Source organism: Anolis carolinensis, unplaced genomic scaffold, assembly GCF_035594765.1.
Source record: "Anolis carolinensis isolate JA03-04 unplaced genomic scaffold, rAnoCar3.1.pri scaffold_8, whole genome shotgun sequence".
NCBI lineage: Eukaryota > Metazoa > Chordata > Lepidosauria > Squamata > Dactyloidae > Anolis > Anolis carolinensis.
In genome coordinates this window covers 5,328,703-5,351,054 of record NW_026943819.1, presented here as the reverse complement: position 1 = coordinate 5,351,054, position 22,352 = coordinate 5,328,703, and the positions used below count along the sequence as shown (strand labels likewise).

The following is a 22,352-nucleotide window of genomic DNA, read 5'->3' as shown; positions in this document are numbered from 1 at the left end:
TTGGAGCACTCAAGGGCCAGGGCTTCCTAGTTCTCAGTGTCTATGTCAGAATTTTTAAGCTCATATTTCAATCTCTTTTCCTGTCCAGCCGTGTTGATGACATAGGAGCATTGCTTCAATGCTAGTGATCTTAGCTTCTTCCAGCACGCTGACATTTGTCTGTCTGTCTTCCCAAGAGATTTGCAGGATTTTCAGAAGCAACAGTGATGGAATTGTTCCAGGAGTTGAGTGTGACGTTTATAGACAGTCCACTTTTCGCAGGCTTATAACAGGGTTGGGAGGATGATGGCTTTGAACAATAGCAGCAGCACCAACTATAACTATATGTTTCAGGATATAATGACAGACCTGGTTCAGACTTGAAACATGCCTAAATGTATATTGATATGCGTATTTTATGAAGTTTTAATGTAATTTAATTTTAAATTGAATTGGAATGTTATTGTAATTGTTTATATGTGTGTTTTATATTTGTAAGCCAACCTGAGTCCCCTTATTGGGTGAGAAGGGCGGGGTAGAAATACTGTAATAAATAAATGGCATTGTAAACAAGCACCTTGGTATCCCTACGGATGTCCCGATTCTCAAACACTCTCTGCTTCATTTGGAAAAATGCTGCACTCGTAGAGCTGAGACGGTGTTGTATTTCAGTGTCAATGTTGACTTTTGTGGAGAGGTGGCTGCCAAGGGAGCGGAAATGGTCAACATTTTCTATCATTACACCATTAAGCTGTATTTCTGGCATTGCAGAGGGATTGTCCAGCGACTGCTGGAAGAGCACTTTGGTTTTCTCAATGTTCAGTGAGAGGCCAAGCTTTTGTATGCTTCTACAAAGGTGTTTAGAGTGGCTTGTAGGTCTTCTTCTGAATGCGTACAGACTACGTTATCATCAGTATATTGGAATTCTATAACAGATGTTGTTGTGACCTTCGTTTTGGCTTTCAGTCTGCTGAGGTTAAATAGCTTGCCATTTGTCTGATTTCCACTCCGGTGGGAAGCTTCCCAACAACAAGCGATGAAGATGAAAAATAAGGTTGGGGCAATAACACATCCCTGTTCGACACCTGATTCCACCTTAAATGAGTTACTTTTGCAGTGATCCCATAGGATGGGGCGTGGAGTTTAAAGTGGTATCAAATACTTAAATGGAGAGTATTATTTGAGAAGAAATGTTTGTCATCTGGGACTTCCAGTAAAGGAATGAATTGTGCTACCAGCCCACCTTCTTTGTGGAATTTCATAAATTTCCAACTCCCCCATGCTCTCCAGCAGCTGCTTTTGCCTTCCACCCACTCCATATCCTTGAAAATGGGAAACACAGAAGAGAGGTACAAAGGTTTTTTTGATCAGGAGCACAAAGTACTGTCCATCTTGCAACTCTCAGGAGCTGCTCCTCCAGAGCTTGGAAGAATTACTTTTGCAGACTACTAGTAGCATAGATAGAGAGAGGGCTCTGGAAGTTAACTTTACCTAGCTCTTCCCACTCTCTGCTGAGAACCCCAATCCTTTCTTCCAGCTGTCTGTGGCTGACTCAATCATCTTCCAAATGGTGCTAGTCTGGTTTGTAATCTAATAGCTGGAGCCAGCAAAAACAGCTGGGAGTTAATTCTTGCAGGCTGCAAGGCAAGGCTGAACATCTGGATATGTACAATGGATGCTCTCCAGTGTTTCTCCTCTTCCTCCTCCTCCCCATTTTCAGAGCCACATGCTGAGTCTGGTGAAAGGGGGAAAAGCCGGGCATCTGTGTCTCAAATCCCATTGAAGCATAGAGCGGATTCCCCCCTTAATCTGCAGGCAAAGTGGAATTTTTCCTCCTGAAGCCTCTCATCGGAGTAAAACCAAGCAAAGCACCTAACTAGGCCTGCTGCCCACTTTCCTAACGCCGATGAATCGCTTACAAAGATTGTTTGCCTATCCTTACCTGGAGAATGGATGCATGTGTTTACAGCTGGTGGGAACAGTTTGAGGATGGATCTACACGTCCACATTTATTTACAGTATTTATATTCCGCCCTTCTCACTCAGGACTCAGGGCGGATCACATTGCTCATATAAGGCAAACATTCAGTGCCATAACATAGAACAGAGACAGAGACAGATGCAGGCACGGGCTCGCCTCAAACTCATGACCTCTTGGTCAGAGTGATTTGTTGCAGCTGGCTGCTAACCAGCCTGCGCCATGAATATTTTATTTTTGATCAATGACCAGAAATACACTGCTATGTAATTTGGTTTGAAACTGCAAGATTTGGTCAATGAAATTCATGGGGTAAGTAAACATGCAACCTGAAGGCACATACAGTAGAGTCTCACTTATCCAACACTCGCTTATCCAACGTTCTGGATTATCCAACGCATTTTTGTAGTCAATGTTTTCAATATATCGTGATATTTTGGTGCTAAATTCATAAATACAGTAATTATTACATAGCATTACTGCGTATTGAACTACTTTTTCTGTCAAATTTGTTGTATAACATGATGCTTTGGTGCTTAATTTGTAAAATCATAACCTAATTTGATGTTTAATAGGCTTTTCCTTAATCTCTCCGTATTATCCAACATATTCACTTATCCAACATTCTGCCGACCCATTTACGTTGGATAAGTGAGACTCTACTGTACATACATAAGCCTAAAATACTCTAAAGGCAGCAGATCTCATCTTATCTTGGAAGCTAAGTATGGCCCACATTGGTTAGCATTTGGATGATAGTCAAAATGCTTTCAGCTATATGTCAGAGGAAGGAACTGGCAAAAGACTTGCCTAAGAAAGGAAAGGCATTGGGTTGTCTCAAGTCATCAGGCAGCATAAAAGCACATACACACAGCCATGTGAGCAAAGACGATTCCAGCACTTGTAGGTCATGATGTGATCCTCTTGATTCTTTATGGCAGTGTTTGAATGGGAGGGATCAGTGGGGTAGACAGAGGCATTAGGCCTCTGGGGGAAGAGGGGCCAGGCTTGTGGTTTGTGGGTTTTATTGGGCCCCTTCCCCCTGCGCAACACATATGTTCACGTATCCCTGCCCTGTAACCTTTTCCCTGCCTGGAGCGGCACAATCTCCTGCCTCTGACCCACTTCCCTCACAGCTGACCTCCTCGCCATTAAAAAAGCAAACACAATCCTAATCCCGCCAGTAAGAGGATGAGTGGCGTCGGCTTGGGGGTTGCCAGGCACCATGGAGGCCTGCCAGACTGGTGCCATCCTTGCCTTTCTTGAAGACACAAACACAAACACACACCTGGCAGAGGGATCTGGCCGCTTGCTTGAGGCAGTAACATGAGCTGAGACCCAGCCTTCTTTGTGCAAAACAGTCAGGAATTTGGTTCTGGCTTTGCAGGCTCCTTCTCCTGATATGACCCTGGGCTTCTCTTCTTTCTAGGGAAGAGGTGGGAAAGCGATTGTACAGTTACGGGTCAGCATGGTTTTCTTTAATCCACTTGGAAAGAAGGCAGCTGTCTCCAAGAAATGGAGAAGGAACAATGCTGTGTGCCTTCAAGTCATCTATTGACATATAGCAACCCCTTGTAATTTCATAGTTTTCTCTACTTATTCTAGTTTATGTGCCAGTTGGACTTAATTTGGGGAAAGAGAAGTTGATCTTGCTTGTGAAAGACATGTGGGAGACCTAAAGAAACCTTGCGTAAATGGCTAAAAACCAGTAGACTGTGAGAAAACGAAACCATTTGCTTTTCATTTCCCCTCTGGATGCCTTCTTTTTGAACTTCCTGTATCCAGAACCTTCCAACTGTCCCAGTTTGGGAAGGACTGACCTGGTTAATCTTTTCCTGTCCCATTTTCGCATCTTTAAAATGCTCCCTTTTCTTTTTCCTCTCCCATTCCTCCCTTTGTCCTGTTTTGTTTCCAATGCTGCAGTTCAAATTGCAGGAATTTGTTCCCATTTAGTTCAGAAAAAGGAAAGAGGAGAGAACAAAGTATTAGCAGTTCTCCATATTCACGGTTCTGCAGCCACAGAATAAACCAACCACAGCTTGAAAGCACTCCTCCCCAAATCCAAGAAGCAAATGCCATTGCATATTATAGAATTTGTGCCTCCATGGATTTTGGTGTCCAAGGGGAGTCTTCAAACCCAGTGGATACCAAGGAAGCATTGTCCATAAATCCCAGAGTCTCTCAACTTTGTGAATTCCCCTTGTGACTGGCTGCACCCTTGTGACCGCGCTCTGACGTGGCCTGGTCATAAGTGTCCTGTTTTTGATCTGTAAAATATTGGAGATGTGAGAACTTTTGCTGCTATCTGTTGTAGATCAGTCACCAGAGGCTGGTGATTGACCCATGATATAGAGAGGGGTGTGAGCTTTCCTGTGGCACAAAGTGATGGGCCCAGAAGTCTGGGAAATGATGGTTCTCTCTGTGGAAAACCGGCTTGGAAAGTGCAGTGCCTCAAGAACATTCAGGGGAGTCAGAAGTAGCTACAGCAGATAAGGAATCGAGTGAAGAGCTGAGCTATAAGGAGGGTTCCCATGGGAACCAACCTGCAATTAAGGAGATCAACAGAAATCTTTGTTTGCAAATCAGAGCTGAAAATAGGTTGCGTCATTCAGAGAGATTACATGGGAAAGCTGAGAAAGAAATTCATGGGAAACGGAATGAATTTATGAGTGTCTGTTAAACATCAAGATGTTTATGTTAAGGTCAGTTCAGGCAACGCTGCATTAGAGTGAGGAGCTAAGCCTGAGTTCTCTTGGTCCTGGTTCAAGTCAAGCTTTAGTTTTGGATTTAATATATCCTGGAAGTTTTCTGTGTCCTGTTCATGTACTCCTTTTCAAGTATTACTAGTTAAACCTTCATGCTTATGGGCTTATGCTGTACCTGTGATTCCTGGTTGTTTCTGATCTTTGCCACTTCTGGAACGTTATGAGACATTTTGTTTGGATACCACCTGTTGCTAAACCTTTGTGGATTATATATCTTCCTTTCTTTTCCTTGATTTTATATGTTTTTTATAATAAACTTTCTGCTTATATTCCTGGACTCTTGTGTGGTGCGGTGGTCATAGGTGTTTCCAGGCCTGGAGTGCAACACTAACATTTTCAAATTGCTCTTTGCCGCTTGGGGTGAGACTTGGGTGGGTGAAGGGAGAGAAAGATGGCATGGCCAAGAGGGAAGCACATTTCTACAGATGGAACAAATAAGCCCTGCATATCAACTGGCTGTTCGCCCCACCTGTTCTTTATCTGTACGCCTTCTATTTAGCGTAAAGGCCACTGAAGAACTGACCTGAAGTTAATCAGAACGGCCTGGCCTAATCTTTCACTTTTGGCTACAGCTTGCACAAAAGGCTTAGCATTAGCCATTATGACTTGCTTGTGTATTTAACTGTTCAACACACCGGAGATAAACCATACCCGTTAATAAAACCAGCAACAGTAATGGTCATTATTTCAGGAGAGCACCATACATAAACTCTTGAGAGTTGCCAAGTCTCCGTTTCGATGAGTGAATCCGCGTTTAATATATTGAGATACTGAGACGTTACAAGGTTTTATGCTGTGAGTTGTTCCATCATTTCTGATGATGATGCTATTTAAAAGATAAGAGCAAGCGGGGGATATGGGTGAAGTTTTGGGGGATACAGAGGTAATATTTTCATTTTAATGGCTGATAAAGGCAGGAGCTAGTTTAAAACCTGGCACTGCTAATGCATGAAGGCTTATTGCCACAAGGTTATTGTTTTTTTTAAAATATATATAGATATAGATATCTATTATAAACAGCAATAGCAGCAGCTTCATTCTTCTCCTGCATTGCCATTATGATCCAATTCAGAGCTGCCAACTGGACCAGCTCCCGCTGCCTTTTAACAGCAGCCCGACATTCAGAAAATTGACAGGTAATGCTTTTCCCTTCCTCTTATCTCCACTCCATGAAAAGCTTCAGCTCCTTAATTTCTATGTGTCAGGCGGCCTCTCAAGGCGCAGGAGCCGCAGCAATGAAAAGGTAGCAATTCCAAGGAAGCCTTTTTTGGAAACTTTTCCATTTCGGCTTGCCAACCCCTACGTGGTTTCGCACCAGCAGCTTAAATCGACAAAAATAAGGAACTGGAGCTTTTTCGGAGGGGGAGCGGAAAGGAATATAATCGGCGGCTCGTGCCCACACATTAAGCAACGTTGGCACACAAAGAACTTGTTCGGCACACCTTTGGATTGTGCCTCTGCTCGGCTGTTTCAAAACATTAATCCGAAAGCCGAGGAGAGATGTACCACAAGCACTCCCCTCCTCCTGTGTTTTTGTTGGTGGTGCAGCTCCAGCCCAAGGATGCTTTTCATCGTCTTGTAACTCTGAGTTCGTTCGAATGAATGCTCCCGGGGCAGGATGGATGGTGCTGAAATCTCCATCTCTCGCCACTCCCAACCCAGCCATCCAACTCATTACTTTAATTTGCCTTGGTTTTATATTTTTCTTTCATGCTTAATTAGAGCCTCTTTTAATTGCTCTGAGATTTTTGGCTGGAAAGCAACTGGGGAAAGTGTAGGATTAGAAGGAAAAGATAACATATTTATGATCATTTTCTCTCTCCTCGACAACAGCATTCATGAAAGTGTGGTGCTGTGTGTATATTGGTGTGGGGCATTAAAAACCATCTTCTCCTACCCTTTTATCCCCAGCTGATTAATTAATTACGCCTTTCAATCACTGGCCTTAATATTTCTTAAACAATATGCAAAGTTACTTGTCCGCTCTTAGGATATCCCAGCTATGCTGATCTTTGGAGATTCTGGGAGCTATAGCCCTGAAAAGTGACTTGTGCTAGCTCTGAGCATTTTTGCTTGAGGAGATGGGAAAGCACTTGTCAAATGCTGGCTCTTTAAGGCCAAAGCCGTTTAAGGATGCAGAAGAAATATGTGTATTCTCAACAGTTAGGAATGAGTTACTTTGGCTATATCCACACACCCAAAATAATGTGGGCTCACTACTCAGCTATTCTACAAATGCATTACAAACATCACTTAGCCACTTCATCACATTTGCCAAATTCTACCGAGTCCTACACGTAAAATCCGTTAACCAACTATGTTCATCACATTCGGTTGGGTTCAAGTGTAGGGTAGAGCATTCCTTCTGTATTTGAAGCGTGGGAGCCAGAATTTTTTTCAAATGTTTCAGGAGGTGGTGGGAAGTGGGTTTTTGGGGAATGATCCAGATGAATGGCCAGTTCTGTAATGTGATGGCATTTGTTGCTCTCAGGATTAAAATGAGACGTTTCCCAATTTGTGGGAGGGGAAATTATGGCAGGAGCCAAGATACCCTTGTTAGGAAAAGTTAGGGAAAGTTTATCATGCCATGTCTCCATGCTGTGCAATCCTGAGAGTTATAGTTTCCCAAGGTCCATATGCTTCTCTGGGTGCATTTACACTATGGCATGAATGCTCTTGGACCCCACTTTAAATACCATAGCTCCATACTATGTGTCTCTGGGAGTTATAGTTTCCCAAGGTCCATACCTTTCTCTTGGTGCATTTGCAATATGGAATGAATGCCCTTTCACCCCACTTTAAAAGCCATGGCTCCATGCAATGGAGTCCTCCTGGGAGTTCTAGTTTCCCAAGGTCCATGCCCTTCTCTTGGTGCATCTACAATGTGGAATGAATGCAGCTGGACCTTTCTTTAAATATCATAATTTCATACTGTGCTGTCCAGGGAGTTATAGTTTCCCAAGGCCCACACCCTTCTCTATGGGGCAGTCGAGAGAGAGGCTAGACTGAAAGCTCAGGGAATTGAAGACACCAGGGAGGGATGGTGAGCGGTACCAAATATCTATGGTGTGATGGCAAATGAACTGAAAGAATACTGAGTACAACTGATAGATTGTGATGAAGGTAGGGAAATTATCCATTTCATTTCAAAACAGAGCTCTATGACAAACCTACGCTTTTAAACACCTCCCTGCTTCGATGTGATGAAGTCCTCTGCACACAAGCATAAGGCCCCAGCCAAGAATTTCGAAAACATGGCAATGTGAGTAGATCAATAGGTACTGCTCCGGCGGGAAGGTAACGGCGCTCCATGCAGTCATGCCGGCCACATCACCTTGGAGGTGTCTATGGACAACGCCGGCTCTTCGGCTTAGAAATGGAGATGAGCACCAACCCCCAGAGTCAGACATGACTGGACTTAACATCAGGGGAAACCTTTACCTTTTTAAATATTACATACAGTTGGCCCACTGTACCCACAGAGTCTGCATTCATGGATTCAGCCATGGCTAGAACCTGTTTCTAGAAATACAAAATGCAAATATTGATTTTGCCTTTTTATTTAAGGGACTCCGTTCTACTGTGCCATTGTATAGGATGGGATTTGAGCATCGACAGGTATCCACAGGGAATACCAAGGGCCCACTGTGTTTGTTAAAAGCTTTTCATAAAAAGCACCGCTTTTCATCAGAGCCGGCAATGGGGAATTATACCTTCCCCTAATAGCAGTGTAATTACTGCATTCTGAAATGAAATGGACGACATCTTTTAGAGTTGAGGAGTTACGAAAGAAGGTGCTTGCTTTCTTAGCGGTGACAAATCTGCCAGGGAAAGGATATATAGGCTAGCCTATGTAAAAGACTGGGAAAGGTTGTCCGTCTCAAGCTACTATTTTACTCATCATGCATTGCTGCCAGAGTGGGTCTGGCTCCCCTCCCCTCCCAGCCCCAAGTCTAGCCTAGTTCCTCCACGGCCTGGGGCCTTCTCCTCCCTCCCTCCCTCCCTAGGTGCCCTCCATTCCCTACTTGGACCGGCTCCAGTGTCAGCAGATCCCAACCTGCTCCCCTTTCCGGCCAGGAAGGAGAGAAGGCGGGAAGGAGGAGAGAGCTATGCTCCAGCAGACATGTACACAGCTTTTGAGGAGGAGCCCTGCCCTTGCAGACACTCTGACTCACAGGGAATGATGTTTGGATGACAGTCGAGGAAGCAAACAGGGCTTTCCAAGGAAGCATCTTTGCAGGTCAGCTTCTGCAAAGAGAGTGACCCAAGGGGAAATGATCCCTGCCACATGTTCAACACACACACACACACACACACACACACACACACACACACACTTTATTATTATTATTATTATTATTATTATTATTATTATTATTATTATTATTATGACACAGTAAACAAGATAATATGCTGGATTTCATATCACAAAATCACAAGTCGAACACTTCCCAAGTGTCTAGGACTGTGTGATGTATTTTCGGATGATGCATGCAGATCCCAGTCGGGTGGCCTTTTGCAGTTGGCAGATCGTGATTTTGTCAATGTCTATTGTTTCCAAATGCCGGCTGAGATCTTTTGGCACGGCACCCAGCGTGTCGATCACCACCAGGACCACCTGCACTGGTTTCTGCCAGAGTCTTTGAAGTTCAATCTTGAGGTCTTGATAGTGGCTGAGTTTTTCCTGTTGTTTTTTGCCAATGCGACTGTCACCTGGGATGGCGACATCAATGATCCAAACCTTTTTGTTTTCCACAACTGTGATGTCTGGTGTGTTGTGTTCCAGAACTTTGTCAGTCTGGATTCGGAAGTCCCACAGTACCTTTGCGTGCTCATTTTCCAATACTTTTGCAGGTTTGTGATCCCACCAATTCTTTACTGCAGGGAGGTAGGACTTGAGGCATAAGTTCCAATGAATTATTATTATTATTATTATTATTATTATTATTATTATTATTATTATTATTATTATTATTATTGTATGACCCAGCAAACAAGATAGATATGCTGGATTTTGTTTCACAAAATCACAAGTTGAACACTTCCCAAGTGTCTAGGACTGTGTAATGTATTTTCAGATGATGTGCGCAGATCCCAGTAGGGTTGTTATTGTTATTATTATTATTATGGACACAACGACATTGTATGACACAGCAAACAAGATAGATATGCTGGATTTCGTATCACAAAATCACAAGTCGAACACTTCCCAAGTGTCTAGGACTGTGTGATGTATTTTCGGATGATGCGTGCAGATCCCAGTCGGGTAGCCTTTTGCAGTTGGCAGATCGTGATTTTGTCAATGTCTATTGTTTCCAAATGCCGGCTGAGATCTTTTGGCACGGCACCCAGCGTGTCGATCACCACCGGGACCACCTGCACTGGTTTCTGCCAGAGTCTTTGAAGTTCAATCTTGAGGTCTTGATAGTGGCTGAGTTTTTCCTGTTGTTTTTTGCCAATGCGACTGTCACCTGGGATGGCGACATCAATGATCCAAACCTTTTTCTTTTCCACAACTGTGATGTCTGGTGTGTTGTGTTCCAGAACTTTGTCAGTATGGATTCGGAAGTCCCACAGTATCTTTGCGTGCTCATTTTCCAATACTTTTGCAAGTTTGTGATCCCACCAGTTCTTTGCTGCTGGGAGGTGGTACTTGAGGAATAAGTTCCAATGAATCATTTGGGCCACATAGTTGTGCCTCTGTTTGTAGTCTGTCTGTGCGATTTTCTTACAGCAGCTGAGGATATGATCCATGGTTTCGTTGGCTTCCTTGCACAGTCTGCATTTTTGGTCATCAGCTGATTTTTCGATCTTGGCCTGAATTGCCTTTGTCCTGATGTCTTGCTCCTGGGCTGCAAGGATCAGGCCTTCTGTCTCCTCCTTCAGGGTCCCATTTGTGAGCCAGAGCCAGGTCTTCTCCTTATCAGCTTTTCCTTCAATTTTGTCAAGGAACTTTCCATGCAATGTTTAATAATAATAATAATAATCATCATCATCATCATCATTATTATTATTTGATACACAACAAGATTCATGCACAGCAAACAAGATCATTATGCTGGTTTTTGTATTGGATCACACGTTGGACCCAAGTGTCTAGGACTATGTGATGCATCAGGGGATAATGTGTGCAGATCTGAGTAGGGTGGCCTTTTGCAGCTTACAGATGGTAATTTGCTCAGGGCTGATTGCTTTCAAGTGCTGACCCAGGTATTTAGGCACCAGTGCCGATCACTAGTGGGACGCCCTTTACTTGCTTGTGCCAGAGTCTTTGCAGTTCGATCTTTAAATCCTCGTATGTGTCACCTTTTCCAGTTTCTTCTCATCTGTTCCTAATGGCTTTTATCATAAAAACATGGGGAAAGTTGATTACATGTCAAAACCTTTGTTTGTGTGCTAGAAACTTCATTAAATGTGTGGAGGACGAAGTTTCTCTTGCCAGTATAAAATATTTGCCCTCTATTTATTATTTATTTATTTGCAGTATTTATATTCTGCCCTTCTCACCCTGAAGGGGACTCAGGGCAGATCACATTATATACATATAGGGCAAACATTCAATGCCCATATACACATAGAACCGAGACAGAGACAGACGCAGAGGCAATTTAACCTTCTCCTGAGGGGATGTTCGATTCTGGCCACATGGGGGAGCAGCTGCTTCATCATCCACTGTGACGGCACTTCCTCATTCCAACATCATAAATTAGTTAAATTTGCTTCCCCACTTTATAAGTAGTACCTTATTTCCTACTTGATAGATGCAACTATCTTTCGGGTTGCTAGGTCAGCAACAAGGAGGGGCTATTTTTTATTTTTTAATTGAAGGGTGTTCACCCCGCCATGGGCTGGCCTCGAACTCATGACCTCATGGTCAGAGTGATTTATTGCAGCAGGCTGCTCACCAGCCTGCGCCACAGCCCGGCCCCTCTAGTCACCTGTTGCATGTTTTTAGGATACAAACAACCAGGAACCAACATGTATAACCCAGGAACAAACCAACATAAAATTTCCCCTATTTTCTGAGTGTTGGGACATACAGAGATTCAAATATCTGTATTTTACGGCCAGAACCAGGATATTCCCACACCTGAAAATCTTGCGGTTTTGGTCTTTGTAGGAATTATGAGTGAGTTTTTAGAGAATGGTGTTTGGCCACCTTCCATTTTGATGCTTCCTCTCATACACATGTCATATTTCTTTCCTAGTGACATCACAAAAGACCACATCACTTAGCAACAGCCTTTGCGGGACAGACAGACAGACAGGCATATTTTGATATATATATATATATATATATATATATATATATATATATAAAATTATTATATTATTTGTCACTTTTATATCTAGATCACGATACAAAGCAATGGGGCATTTCTCTCCGGCGTGCCAGATCAGGACCCCTACCCCCAACTTTGGACCCGATCGGAGACATGGGCAATCGCCTCCCACGCGTTGGGCTTTAAGCTGTTTACCTGTCAATCCCTTAATGCAATTTGCGGGCGTCCCCACAGCAAAGGGCTTACCTGCAAACCCCTTTACCTGCTGACCTCTCCCTCTAAGCTTGGCCAAGGCAGTGTGTCACACTTCCCTTCCCGCTTCCCTTAAGGCTGTGGGATTACTCGCTGGGGGAAAGAGCATCAGCGAAGGCTAAATCTTTGAAGGGTTTAGCAAGAATTGGGACGCATGCTCACCTGGCAAGAGGAGGAGGAGGTTGTTCCAGGAAAGGACTGGCTCCCCGATTTGTATGCTGCGGAGATACAAGATGCTAAGAAAGGGAAAGAGTGGAAGAAAACAAGGCCGGGACAGCTTTGCAACATCTTTAGCCCCCTTGCCTGCTCACCCCTTTCTGACACGTATTTCAGGTAATCCCCTTCCTTGATTTCCCCATCGCATTCTTGATATCAGCGGCTGCAGCTGAGAAATTGCTAACCAACTGTTGCAATCACGGATATGGAACTACAAAGAAGCCCGAGAGGATTTTCACATTTATTGGCAGACTGCTTCACAACTTTTCCTGGATAAAAGGACAGGTGTGTGAATGGTGTCCTTGGTTGACAGACGCATAACACACACAGTATTGTAAACATGCCCTCCGAGGAACAAGGCAAGTCTGTGGCATTTCCAATCCATGCAAAGCCCATGTGTGCCCAAGATAAGAACAGCAGCCAGGTAGATTGTGTTATCACTAATTACCCCTTTTGCCAAAGTCTTATCTTGTAGATATATACGTGTATATATGCACACACACACACATATATATAAGCTTGGCATAAAAATTATGCTGGCTGAACTCCTGGCATTGCATGGTTTACTTCCCTTGCTATTCATTTGAGGATAATGCGTCTGAGAAAGTGGACTTCCATCTAAAGCAGTGGTTCCCAACCTTTTTTTAACCAGGGATCACTTTGACCAGGGATTCATGGTTTCTAAACCTTTGACCGTTTTGGTCGCCCTTCTCTGTCACTGTTGCACTCCAGGCCTGGAAACACCTATGATCACTGCACCACACAAGAGTCCAGGTATATAAGCAAATATCTATGTATAAACCATATAAAAAGCATATAAAAATCAGCAATAAGAAAGGAAGATATGTAATCCACAAAGGTTTAGCAACAGGTGATATCCAAACAATAGTCCAAACAATAAAGTTCCAGAGGTGGCAAAGTCCATGAACAGCCAAGAATCACAGATACAGCATAAGTCCACAATCATGAAGGCATTACTGGTAACACTTGAACAGGAACACAGAAAACTTCCAGGATATGTTAAATCCAAAACCAAAGCTTGACTTGAACCAGGAACAAGAGAACTCAGGCTTAGCTTCTCGCTCTTATGCAGCGTTGCCTGAATTGAACTTAAGGTGAAAAAATTGTTGTTTAATAGACACCCATGAAATAACTCTGTTTCCCGTGATTTTATGTTGCAACTTTCCCACATAATTTCTCTAAACTATGCAGTCTATTTTTGGCTCTGATTTGTAAACAAAGACTTTTGTTGATCTCCGTAGCTGCAGGTGGGTTCCCCTGGGAACCCTCCTTATCACTCAGTTCTTTACTCGAATCCTTATCTGCTGTAGCTACTTCTGAATGTGCTTGCGGTCCTGCACTTTCCAAGACAAAACCATTTCCCAGACTTGAGGGCCCATCACTTATAGCTTGTCCATCTCCTCCTTGAATTGCTTTGCCCAGAACTGGACACAGCGTTATTATTCCAGGGGAGGTCTGACCAAAGCAGAAGAGAGTGGGACTAGGACTTCCCTTGATCTCAACACTAGACTCCTGTTGATGAAGTCTAGAATCGCATTGGTTTTTTTAGCTGCTGCATCGCATTGTTGGCTCACATTCAGCTTGTGGTCTACTGAGCTGTTCTATAGATTGCCGCAAACCAATAATGGGATATTGTTGGAGCATAGCTATCATGGGAGGGCAAAATGAAGACTTGGTCCATTAAATAAACATTCTGGCTCCAAATGAATTTCCTGCCCCAATTCCCTTCTAGGTAGCTACGATCCTGAGTATTTCCCCATCCCTGGCTAATAGCTTTAACATTCTACCAAATGGGCTCTTGAACCTTAAACAAAGAGAAGATACTCTGCAACATTTCCTTGGAGACCCCTCCCTCTTGTCATTTCCCAGTCCGCCCAGTTACATTTCCTTCTCCGTCACCTGGAAGGCTTTCATTTCACCCCTATTTTGCTGCCACATCCATTCTTTGCAGTATACCAATTACGCTGCCACATACTTCTTCCATTTATCACCTTTGCAATCTTTCCTCGTTTTCCGCTCAATTAAGTATTATATTTACCTCTTTGCTCCTCAGTAAACTGGATTTGAATCTCTCTCTTGTGTCTTGCATACGCCAGGAAGAGCTACGCTTTCTATTGCTTTGCTTTTCTTTTTCAAAAAAGGAAGGAAACAAATGAAAAATTATATTGAAACTAATGACCGCCGTTACGATATAAGCATGAACTACATATTGTAATGTTGCGAATGCAGAATAATGAGGTTAGCCAGGAGGTTTCCAGTTTAAATTTCAGCTCACTTACTGAATGAAACTCACTTAGTAAGCAGGGAGTCCCAAGGTGGCTTTGGAAGAGGCTCAGTCTCTCCCGAGGAATCATTCGCAGTCATGCCGATTGTAGTGTGGGCATAATAATATTTACTTCCCTTATTATTTTGCAGACAGGCTGGGCTAACGGGGGGGTTCTAGTCATCCATCCCAAAATGCAACCTTTCTAAGCTCTTCTTTTGCATATTTAGCTTTAATTCTGCTAGAAATGAAGAAAGTCAGGTGTAACAAAGCCCAGCTACTAAATAAGTGGAAACCCTATACAAATGCAACATTCACACTGTCAGAAATACATCTTTGCAGCCGTTCCTATTATTATTATTATTATTATTATTATTATTATTATTATTATTATTGTATACACAACAACATTAGTAAACAGCAAATAAGATCACCATGCTAGCTTTGGTATTGGATCACATGTCGGACACTTCCCAGGTGTCTAGAACTATGTGATGTACCAGATCCGAATAGGGTGGACTTTTGCAGCTGACATGTGGTGATTTTGCCAGCGCCGATTGTTTTCAAGTGCAAGCCAAGGTCCTTAGGTGTGCCAATCACCACTGGGACCATCTTGATTGGCTTGTGCTAGAGTCTTTGCAATTGGATCTTTCAGCTTTCCCTGTTGCTTCTCGCCCATTCTGTTGTCGTCTGGGATTGCAACATTGACGATCCATACATTATTTTTTTCCACGATTTGTGAGATCAGTATTGTACCCCAAAACTCTGATTTCGGAAGTCCTATAGTAATTTGACATGTTCATTTTCTGTAACCTTTTCAGGCTTGTGATCCCACCAGTTCTTTCTCACAGACAGATGGTATTTTTGGCACAAATTCCACTGGGTCATCTGAGCAGCGGTATTCTGCCTCTGCGTGTAGTCCATCTGCATGATCTTCTTGCAGCAGCTGAGGAGGCAATCCATCATTTAATCTGCTTCCTTGCAGAGTCTTTGGAATCTGTTGTCGTAAGATCTCCCACTTGCTGTACATGGATGATCTAAAGTTTTATGGAAAATCAAAAACTGAAATCCAGTCACGGACCAACACAGTCAGAATCTTCAGTACTGACATCAGTATGGAGTTTGGCCTAGACAAATGCGCCACAGTGGCATTAAAAAAAGGGGAAATTACTCACAGAGAGCGCATAGAAATGCCAAATGGACAAATCATAACGTGCAATCAGCCTGAAGCCTATAAATATCTGGACATACTACAGTTGGACAATATCAAGCATGGACATGTGAAGAATGTGGTCAGCAAAGAATATGTCCAAAGGGTCAGAAAAGTTTTGAAGAGCAAATTAAATGATGGAAATACAACCAAGGCTAGCAACACCTGGGCCATCCCTGTCAACACTGCTGGAATTGTGAACTTGATACAAGCAAAGCTGGATGATCTCGACAGAAAAACAAGAAAACTGATGACAATCCACAACTCATGACACCCACAAAGTGATGTTGACAGATTTTACCTGCCCAGAAAATCAGGAGACAGAAAGAGGGCTTCTACAAGTGAAACAAACGGTAGAGGAAGAGAAACATGCACTGGCAGATTATGTGAAAGACAGCCAAGAACTAACATTGATGGAAGTCAAGAGTAGAAAACTGCTTAAAGTGCAAAAGACAAAGAGTGAATGCTATAGAAATACAATGCAGAGCAGAAGAGAAAACTGACAACAGAAGGCTCTCCATGGACAGTTCCTGGGAAACATTGAGAGCAAAATTATTATTATTATTATGTTTTGTTACCCACCTCCACTAAGGGCTCAAAGCAAGGTACAATACAATCAAAACACAACATAAAGAAAAGCACAACAAAATACCTATATCAAAGCACACAACTGTAAAATACATACACCAAAACATATATCGAAAGATCAAAATAGAATGCAAATCCGAATCTATTATTATTATTATTATTGTATTATGACACAGCAAACAAGATTGATATGCTGGATTTCGTATCACAAAATCACAAGTCAAATACTTCCCAAGTGTTTAGGACTGTGTCATCACAGTCGGATTTTCGGATGATGCGTGCAGATCCCAGTAAGGTGGCCTTTTGCAGTTGGCAGATCGTAATTTTGTCAATGTCTATTGTTTCCAAATGCCGGCTGAGATCTTTTGGAACGGCACCCAGTGTGCCCATCACCACCGGGACCACCTGCACTGGTTTCTGCCAGAGTCTTTGCAGTTCAATCTTGAGGTCCTGATAGCGGCTGAGTTTTTCCTGTTGTTTTTCATCAATGCGACTGTCACCTGGGATGGTAACATCAATGATCCAAACATTTTTCCTTTCCACAACTGTGATGTCTGGTGTGTTGTGTTCCAGAACTTTGTCATTGTTGTTGTTATTATTATTATTATCATCATTATTACTGTATTATTATTATTATTATTATTATTATTATTATTATTATTATTATTATTATTATTTGTCTTTTTAAAAAATCTAGGATTTTTTAAAAAAAGAAAACAGACTATTACAAAACTGACAACTGAATTTAAGAGTTCGTTGATATGGTAGAATTAATGCAGTTTGACACCAGTTTAGATGCCATTGCTCAATGCAGTGAAATAATGGGATTTGTAGTTTGATGGGGCATCAGAGTTCTTTGGCAGAGGAGACTAAAGTCCTTGTAAAACTATAGCTCTAATGACAACTCAGGGCGCATCTACAGTGTTGAATGAATACAGTTTGGCACCACTTTGCCGGCCATGGCTCAATGCTTTGGGACCCTGGGAGTTGTCGTGTGTGCTCTCTTTGGCAGAGACAGCTTAAGATCTTTCAAAACTCCCATTATTCCATAGCAACGAGCCATGGCAGTTAGTGGTGTCAAACTGAATTAATTCGACAGTATAGATGCACTCTTAAGTTAAGTACTGCTCAGTATCAATTTCAGTCCTAATTTTGTACCTCTACACAGAACTCCCTGCATTGATTTACCTGCCATTTCTTGTCACGGTGTTTAATGGATATGTATTACCTTTTAGTGCCCACTTGGTGATAATTTCTGCCGAAGGACAGTATGTAATGGAACCAATTACTAGGGTGAGGGGCATTTTTTCCCCTGTTGTAAGTCTTCAAGCAGAGGCCCAGCAGAGTAAAGTTGAGATCAATGAGTGGATGAAGATATATCTTGCTCCGTTTTTTTCCTCCCTTTTAGATTAGACAAGCCATGTCTGCAGTTTTAAGCAAACAGAGGCCTCCTGGGGAATTGCCTTTAATAAAGAAGCGCTGGCTTCTTCTGTTAAGGGTTAGATGGTCAAGACAGACCTGATATTGAAGGATTTGCAGAAAGGCCATACTCCACGTCCTCCCCGTTCGCCTGAAAAACAATTATTACAAGCCTGACCAAAGGTGCATCAACACTGTAGAATGAATGGATGCAGTTTGATGCCACTTAGAGTCATGGGAGCTGTAGTTTTACAAGATTTTTGCTGGTGAAAGTGCAGGTGCTTCACCGAACTACAACTCCCAGGATTCCATAGCACTGAGTCATGGCAGTTCAAATAGGGACAAACTGCATTTGTTCTACAGTTTAGATCAGGGGTCCTCAAACTTTTAAAACAAAGGGCCGGTCTACAATCCTTCAGACTGTTGAGGGGCCGAATTATCATTTGAAAAAAAATATGAACAAATTCCTATGCACACTGCACATGTCTTATTTGTAGTGCAAAACAACAACAACAACAATGAAAGAACAATACAATATTTAAAAATGAAAACAATCTTAACCAACATAAACCTATCAGGATTTCAATGGAAAGTGTGGGTCTGCTTCTGGCCAATGAGATAGTCAAGTTAATTAGGATTATTGTTGTTGTGTGCCTTCAAGTCATTTCAGAATTTGGGTGAGCCTAAGTCTAAAATTAATTATTTATTTACTTACTACATTTATTTACTACATTTATATCTCACCCTTCTTACCCCGAAGGGGACTCAGAGCAGCTGTATGTACATCCAATATATTATATTATTAGCATAGCACAATATTAGCATTATACATTACTATATTGAACTATACCACTATACTGTAATACTATATGTAATATATAACATATAATTAATATTATTATATGGTAGTATTATTATTAGTATTATAACGTATAACATTATAATACTTTTATCAATATTATATGTATATAAAATATATTATATTATTAAAACTGATATAAAAATATATTATAAAACTGAGGGTGGGGGGCAGGTAAATGACCTTGGAGGGCCGCATCTGGCCCCCGGACCTTAGTTTGGGGACCGCTGGTTTAGATGCATCCAAGAGAGGCTGAGGCTGGTTTTACACTAATCATGTAATGCGATTTGAACGGCACTGAATTGCATTATATGGTCAGTGTAGAACCATATAAATGCAGTTCAAATTGCCTTATAGGTTTCTACACTATAAAGCAGTTCAAAGCCCAATCATAGAACCCTATAATACATTATAGGGTTCTACACTGACCATATAATGCAGTTCAGTGACCATAGTTTGGTGAAGAAGTAGGAAAGAGCTTAACTGCAATGAATATAAGGAAACTTTGCTCTAAATCCACTTGTTATTTTGACTGCTGCAGATCCATTAAATAAATGAGAGTTGAGTAAACCAAAATTTATTAAGTCTCATTGATTTGCTCGGTCTCCTTTAGTCAAATCGACAATCCATTGTAGACTTTTCTTTATGCCAATGGTCTCTTGTGGCTTGTCAGATGAAGAAGGTATATATTTGAAATTGAGCCATTTAAACCGGCTGCATTATGATGGCAGTGATGGGGGCTGAAGCTAGTTGGGTCTTAGTCAGGGATTCTGGGAGTCATGCTTCCCCCAAAAGTAACTTTTATAGGCTCTAATTCCTCTTCACTGAGTAGTTTATGTTTTATTTTCTCTCTCTTTTCCAGGCCTGCTACCTGTGCTATAGCCTCCTGACTTTGGCCAACGCAATTGTGACTAACCAAGCTGTGCCTTCAAGACACCAGGTAAGTTGGGGCAAGAAAATAGGAAACAGGCCAGAAAGAACGGATCCCATGGTGGAGGAGAAAGCTGGGAAGGGGCCTGTTTAGTGGGCAGAGTAAATTGCAGCTTTGCAGCTGTTCCCTGGCAGGACACCCAGAAGCAGAGGAAAAGAAAGCTTGGTCGAGGAACAGTGCAAATCATAGATCCTCATTGCAATGAACAACGGAATGATACGGACCAGAGCACTACCTTGTTGTGAGGGAGGCTTTCTGTGACTATTTAAAAAGGACATGTGTTGTGACTTTTGGTTGGCCTATAAAGGTTTCCCCTGACGTTTAGTCCAGTCGTGACCAACTCTGGGGGTTGGTGCTCATCTCCATTTCTAAGCCAAAGAGCCGCCGTTGTCCGTAGACACCTCCAAGGTCATGTGGTCATTGGCATGACTGCATGGAGCGCCGTTACCTTCCCGCTGGAGCGGTACCTATTGATCTACTCACATTGGCATGTTTTCAAACTGCTAGGTTGGCAGGAGCTGGGGCTAACAGCAGGCGCTCATTCCGCTCCCGGGATTTGAACACCTGGGACCTTTTGGTCCACAAGTTCAGCAGCTCAGCACTTTAACACACTGTGCCACCAGGGACGCTCCTTTTTGTATTTTGTATTTTATTTTGATTTGCTATTTGCAGGCTATCCATGCATATAAAAAGGCGAAAGGGAAGGGATGGAGAAGGAAGACTAGAAGAATCTTTAAGAATAATTTACTTCAACATTTGCTGAGCCACCTTCCTCAAGCTCACTGATTTGAAAGAACAGAAGTCCCCAAAAGTTCATACTGAGCTGAACTACTAGCCAAGACCCTACTTTATGTAGTTTAGATTTGAGCCGGCATGAGCCCCATCTACAATGCCATTATAATGCAGATTGAACTGGATTATATGACAGTGTAGACTCACATAATCTAGTTCAATGCACTTCAGTCTGCATTATATGAGTCTGCATCAGGCATGGGCAAACTTTGACTCTCCAGATGTTTTGGACTCCCACAATTCCTAACAGCTGGTAGCACTTTGGCCCAGGTTTTTTCTAGATTTTATCCATGATTTTACCTTTTATTCTTGAATGTGATTGTATGACAGGTTTTTATTGTTATTATTTGTTTTTATTGCTTTGTTTTTATTGTGGACTGGGCTTGGTGCCATGTAAGCCGCTCGGAGTCCCTTTGGGGAGATGGGGCGGGGTATAAAAATAAAATTATTATTATTATTATCAAGACCAAAACACCTGGAGGGCCAAAGTTTGCCCATGTCTGGTGTAGACTGACCATATAATGCTGTTCAATATGACAGTGTAGATGGGGCCTTGAAGCATTGGACTATGGCTCTGGAAATCAGATTGTCAAACCCCAGCTCAGCCACCGAAACTCACTGGGTGATCTGGGGCAGGTCACACACTCTCAGCCTCAGAGGAAAGCCCCTCTGAACAAATCCCAGCGATAGGTTCGCCATTAGTTGGAAATGACTTGATTGCATGCAAGCACGATAATTTAAACTCACACTCACATAATTGAGCCATGTTAGTCAAGCAACCCACATTGCACAACCAGCAACACATCTGTTTCTGCAATCCCAGTAAATCACACACAAAGGAGAACTGGCACACCATCCAAGAATGCCAATTGCCTGTATAACATTACACTTGCAGAGTGCTGTGTGCCCGAAATATAGGCAATTTCCCGTGGCCTCACCTGTGTCAAATAACAGAGGATGCTAGCTGATAAGTCTTGAAGATACTACTAGATTCCGTCCCTGAATGCAGACCCTTTTCCTTTGCTTGCTGAAACTGACTAACACTGCTGAAAACAACTTGTCAGCATGGCTCTCTTTCAGAGTCTGGATGCTTCTGTATCTGAACTGGTGTAGAGTGTGAAATGTGGGGTGTTTGCTGGTCAGTTTCCCATATGGCACAGCCTTGAAAGATGCCCTTGTTCACAGTGTTCACAGCACTGAAAATGTCTCAGAATTATCCAAGAGGAGCGAGTGCATTTGCCCACTTGGATCCGTTTGACAACATGTAAAGGACTGAAAGTTCCCACTCCCGGGCGTAATTGTCCCAGACCAACTGCATGGCATATGGTTCGAAGTGAAAGCTAAAAATTCCCTCCCAAAGGCCCTGCCTGCTGGGAAGTGCTTCTCCGTGAAATGAGCAGGAGGAGGTTACAGCCGCCTTGCACATCTCCCATGAATTTCAGCGGGACTTGCGCAATTTCCTGGCAGAACATGCCCTGGAAAAAGATAGGTATAAAATATAATTTTGAAAGTGGCAGCTGTGTGAAATTCATGGCTAAGAAAGTAGTCTTCTTAAAGACTAACAGATTATAAACTTCCACGGTCTGGAGTTAACTATGGTGCATCCCTGATATGTCAGGATAAAATATTACGACTGGAAAAAAAATGTAAAATCCCAGCTACCGATTCCCTCCATAATCAAGAAGGAAGAATGGAAGGATTCAAAGAACTGGGTTGCTGTAAGTTTTCAGAGATGTATGGCCTTGTTGTGTATCAAATAATAATAATAATAATAATAATAATAATAATCATCATCA

General features: G+C 42.4%; 1 protein-coding gene across 1 annotated transcript in view; it reads left to right on the top strand.

Annotated features, from left to right (window-relative positions):
- The window catches only part of fam178b (family with sequence similarity 178 member B), a 159,970-nt gene that overhangs the window by 130,576 nt on the left and 7,042 nt on the right, over window positions 1-22,352 (top strand). Inside the window, exon 15 of the mRNA XM_062961255.1 lies at window positions 19,696-19,773. Coding sequence (XP_062817325.1) covers window positions 19,696-19,773 — 78 coding nt within the window. The remainder of the gene's footprint in view (window positions 1-19,695; window positions 19,774-22,352) is intronic.